The 4,732-nt window shown below is 56.2% G+C and overlaps 1 protein-coding gene across 1 annotated transcript; it reads left to right on the top strand.

Moving 5' to 3' along the window:
• The first annotated feature begins 258 nt into the window (after window positions 1–258).
• Window positions 259–2,736, top strand: AEN (apoptosis enhancing nuclease). Its single transcript, XM_026074845.1, has 3 exons — window positions 259–978; window positions 1,777–1,977; window positions 2,443–2,736. The coding sequence occupies exons 1-3, from the start codon at window positions 259–261 to the stop codon at window positions 2,644–2,646; spliced, it is 1,125 nt and encodes a 374-aa protein (XP_025930630.1). The 3' UTR covers window positions 2,647–2,736.
• Window positions 2,737–4,732: the final 1,996 nt, after the last annotated feature.

Raw genomic sequence — 4,732 nt, 5'->3', positions numbered from 1 at the left:
GGGCAGGCAGGGAGCCGGGGCCCAGTAATGGGGCAGGCAGGGGGCTGAGGCCTAGTAATGGGGCGGACATGGGGCTGGGCCCAGGGGTGACAGTTTTCCCCCCTTTCCTGCCCCTTGTCGCCCACCAGGGCTGCCCCCACCCGTGGTTGGGGGCCGGGAGGGCTCTGCAGTGGGGTGCACCAGCCCCGGTCTCTTTGGGGGGGGGGGGGGCTGGTGTGGGGCTGTGTGGCGCTAACCCCCGTGTCTGCTCCAGCAGGGATGCCTCCTGGCAAGGGGCAGATGACCCCTCTCCTGGGCTCCCCGAGGGTCTCCATGCCGGCCCCGAAGGGCGCTCATGCCCCTGCCGCAGAGGGCAGCGCCTGGCCCCCGGCTCCCCCCTGTCCCCGGACGGCCGCCGAGGGCCCCGGCTCGCCACAGGGGCGCAGCAAGAAGAAGAGCCGCARGCACCAGAGGTTCCTGGAGCGCAGGGCGCTGCTGGAGCAGAAGGGGCTGCTGAGACCCCGCAAGCGCCAGGGCAGCCAGGCCCCCGCGGCCAGGCCGGCAGAGGCCACCTGCAGCCCACTCGCCAAGGTGGGTGGCAAATGCGGCCAGCTGGCCAGTGAACCGCGAAGCGGGAAGGTCAGGAAGCCCAAGCAGGTCCTCTCCCTGTCCCCGTCCGCCTCTCCGGACAGCATAGCCAGGCACCACTCCGTGCTGCTGTCCCAGGACGACGGTGGCAGCTCCATGGCGGTGCGGACATCCTCACCGCTCCTGCGCCCGGGGAAGTACGTGGCCATCGACTGCGAGATGGTGGGCACCGGCCCTCGGGGGAAGCTGAGCGAGCTGGCGCGGTGCACCGTGGTGAACTATGAGGGGGACGTCATCTACGACAAATACGTCCAGCCCGAGCTCCCCATCGTGGACTACCGGACACGCTGGAGCGGGATCACGAAGCGGCACATGAAGAACGCTATTCCCTTCAGGGCTGCGCAGGCAGAGGTGAAATGGGGAGCTGCAAACCCCGGGGGCAGGAGGGGTGCGACCGCGTGGCCCCAAGCTGGGCTTTGCGCCATTCGCTCTTGGGATGACCCTGTCCCGATAGCTTTTTGCCAGGATTCAGACAGACCCATAGTGTGTCCCATACCCACACCAGCATCTCATTCTGGTCCATCTCATGGGGGGACTTTTACTTATAACAATGGTGCTGCTTAGCTTCCGTCTCCTGCCAGTCCCTTGGGATTTTGGCAGGAGGCTCTGAACCACTGCAAACAAACCCCAGGCAAACAGCAACAGCCCCTCCAGCAGGACAGTGTCTGTGAGAGGAAATTAGAAATAATCAGTGAAGCTCTGCCATAACTGGGTCCCATGACTTTGCAAAAAAGTTATCATTAAATTAGTATTTAATTAAAAACAATAATATCACGGCTTTTTATTTTTTAAAAAAATGCTATATGTTATCTGCCAGCCACAAACTGTGATATGAAGGGACCCATGCTGAGCTGCTCTGATGTAGACACACAAGCACAGAACCAGGAGCCACCTAAGCCTTGTCTGAGCTTGGTTTGCTGTAGCTGAGCCTCCGTGCCCTCAGGCTTTAAGCAGTACACTATGTACCTGCCTTGCGCTGCTGTGGACTTGAGTAACATTGTGTAATGGGACCAGCCGGTTACCACTCGGTTCCAGGAACCTAAAAGACTAGAACCAAAGAAACTAAATTTAATGCAAAATGGTTTATTTTATACTTAATCTGTGTTTCTTTTGCTGCACCACCTGTCTAACCCCATCTGACACTTCCAGATCCTGAAGATCTTGAAAGACAAGATTGTGGTAGGACATGCCATCCACAATGACTTCCAAGCCCTGAAGTACTTCCATCCAAAAGACAGGACCCGAGACACCAGCCGGATCCCTTTGCTGAACCAGAAGGCAGGATTCCCTGTCAAAGTCAGTGCCTCTCTCAAGAGCTTGGCCAAGCACCTGCTCCACAAAAAGATCCAGGTGAGCACCCGCCTCCGTGAGGGGACAACAGATTGCATGAGTAGCAGGTTGCATGGGACTTAGCCTCCGTGAGCGCTCTATAAATCTTGAGATGGGGTACAGTCCTCAGTTCTGCTGTGGGCCTCTGTAATCAGCCTGGTTCCCCCCATCTACATGGGGTGCTATCTATGAGACAGAGACGGAACTTATTCATCCTATGCTCCCTCCGTCTATAATCAAGCCGGGGGAGACCAGCCTCTGTAGCTGAGCTGCCATTAAGCACCTCAGTAAAGCAGGGACAGGACTTGCAGCCTCCAGAAAGTGGTGGTGGGAAATGCATACATTCCTAGGCCTGTGTGAGGCTGGATCAGACCCTTGCTGTCTCTGAAAGCCCCAGCACTTGTCCTTACGAGCAAGTAAACGGTATGACTTGTAGGATTTCTGCCAGCCCCCCCTTCTAATGGAGCTTTTCCCCTTCGCTCTCAGATCGGCCGCAAAGGGCACTCGTCGGTGGAGGATGCGCAGACAACCATGGAGCTTTACAGACTGGTGGAGGTGCAGTGGGAGAAGGAGCTGGCCAGCACCCTGCCCCCCAGGCCCCCCAGCCCCGTCGCAGACAGCAGCACAGACAATGACCAGTACATGGATGACCAGTACTGGCCCACAGACCTGAACACAGACAGCCTGTGAAGGGCGACAGCTTCTCCTCCACGTGTTTTGAGATCTCCTGGTGCCTTCAGCGATTAAAAGTGGAGGCGGCTGCTGCTGCCCGCGTGGTGGTCTGCGGGGTTCTTCCTTCCCCCAGGGCTTGTACCCCAAACACTCTGCCCAGCAGCGGTGTCTCAGTGCGGATGATGACGTGGTTGCTCCCGTCACCCAGCCCATGCTGAGGGAAACGCAGGTGGCAGCGCCGAGAAGTCAGACATCCCTGACTGGCACTGCCAGCTTTGTGGGAGCATTTGCTGTTGGAAAAATGGTTGCACTTGGAAACTTCTGTGGCTTTGGGCCTGCTGAAACCCTCCCTGGCTTTGTCATGATTTTTTTGACATCTGGGAATCCCCTTAGGAGGAGGTGTGAAGCGTGTCTCGGGCAGGGGTGGTTGGGGGACTTCCCTGCTCCCAAGCTCTATATGGTTATCCTTAGGCTTTCCAAGGGAAGTGCTGGGGGGTTGTTCCCTTCCTTGCCCTTGGCCCCTGTGATGTTTTACCCCACCCTCCCCCCAGCCAAGATCAGGCAGGACAGAGCACCCCTGGCCTCCAAGGCATGGTGAGCCACTGTGCACCCCTTCTCTCCTGTGCCAGCCTGTCCCTCGGGGTACTGGCTGCAGCGGACTGCGGACATGGTGGTGGTGAGCCTTGACTGTCCCATGGGAGGGAGAGCGGGCAGATCCACGCTCTGTGGTGGCAGCAGTCGGCTGCCCGCTGTTGGAGGCTCCAGGGATCTTGGAGTTGCACGCTGTGATCTCCTGGCTGTGCTGCCTCCCCGCAGTTGCTTTCACCTGGGGAGGGGGGCCTTTAGTATGAGGCACAGTTGCTCTGGGTACCTCAGGGCAGCGTCTCCCAAAATTCTGTCTGCAGCCTCTCGCTATCACACGAGAGCCTTCCCACAGAAAAGTGCTGTGGCTGGGCTGTGTTGATCTGTCACTTGGTGCTCTGGGACGAGTGGGGTTGCAGCGCCAGCCGGGAAGACCCCCTGTGGGCATGCGATGGCTGGGTTAGGACTGTCAGGGGACCTACATATGATGGCCTCTCGGAGGGCAGGAAGAGCAGCCCTCCATGGTGGTGGGCAAATGACTAGTCTTGCTGCTAATTTCTTACCTCTTCCCTGAATCTGTGGTGATGAACAGGACCCTGTTGTGACCCTGTGAAATGGTCAGAAGGAAAAGCAGTGTTTTCTTCTCCCTGAACACGCAACCACGTGGGCCAGCTGCAGAACTGTGGAAGAATTCAGGTTGGCAGGGACTTCTGGAGGTCATCTAGTTCATAATGTACATCACAGGCCTGGTACAGCAGTTTATTGCTGTCTCGCTGGCACCTGAAAACTGCAGACTGTCCAGGGCTAGTTCAACGACCAGTTTCCTTCCCACCTTCATTGCACAGTGAAGGCCAAAAAGAAAGTCCAGGTTTAATCAGTGTCTATTTCCCCCTGGACAGAATAGGATGCACTAGATTTTAAATAAACTATTCATTTATTTGTCAAATTGTGAATTAAAAATCATTGCTGGAAAAAAACTSTGTGTTGCCTGCATGATCAGATTGGGAAATTCTCCAGGAGGGAGTATGGTAAGGATGAGGTCTTTTTGCGTTGTGTGTTCACTGGCTGCATCATGTGCTGTGCTCCAGCAGCTACAAACCCATGTGCAAACAGCAAAGGTATTTTAGGTGTCTTGATTATAGTTGGAGTGAGCTGCACTTTCCTTCTTGGAGCAAGGCAGTTCCCCAGCATTAGAGGATAGTCCTCTCTGCTCTGGGGTTACTGTGGTTACCTGCTGCCCTTTGAGGACAGCTCTGAAAAGCTGTTTGGCAAGATGTACTGGATGTGCTTAGCCAAAGCTGGTGCGGTCCAACACTGCCAGTTGCTAATGAGCCCTGTTCTGTAGGACAGCCATGGTGACTTTCCAACTACTTTTTCCTTCAAGGTGGCTTTTGAGTCCCCTGTCATGCAGAAGGTCTGAATGTCCTTGATTAGACACTGCTGGCAGCATTACTGCATAGGTAGGGCCCTCCTGCCTTTTTGCAGCGGAGAGAAGCTGCCTGTTGTGCAAGACTTGCAAGAT

The sequence above is a fragment of the Apteryx rowi genome, unplaced genomic scaffold, assembly GCF_003343035.1.
Source record: "Apteryx rowi isolate R43461 unplaced genomic scaffold, aptRow1 scaffold_11, whole genome shotgun sequence".
Lineage (NCBI taxonomy): Eukaryota > Metazoa > Chordata > Aves > Apterygiformes > Apterygidae > Apteryx > Apteryx rowi.
This window is presented reverse-complemented; position numbering and strand designations above follow the sequence as displayed.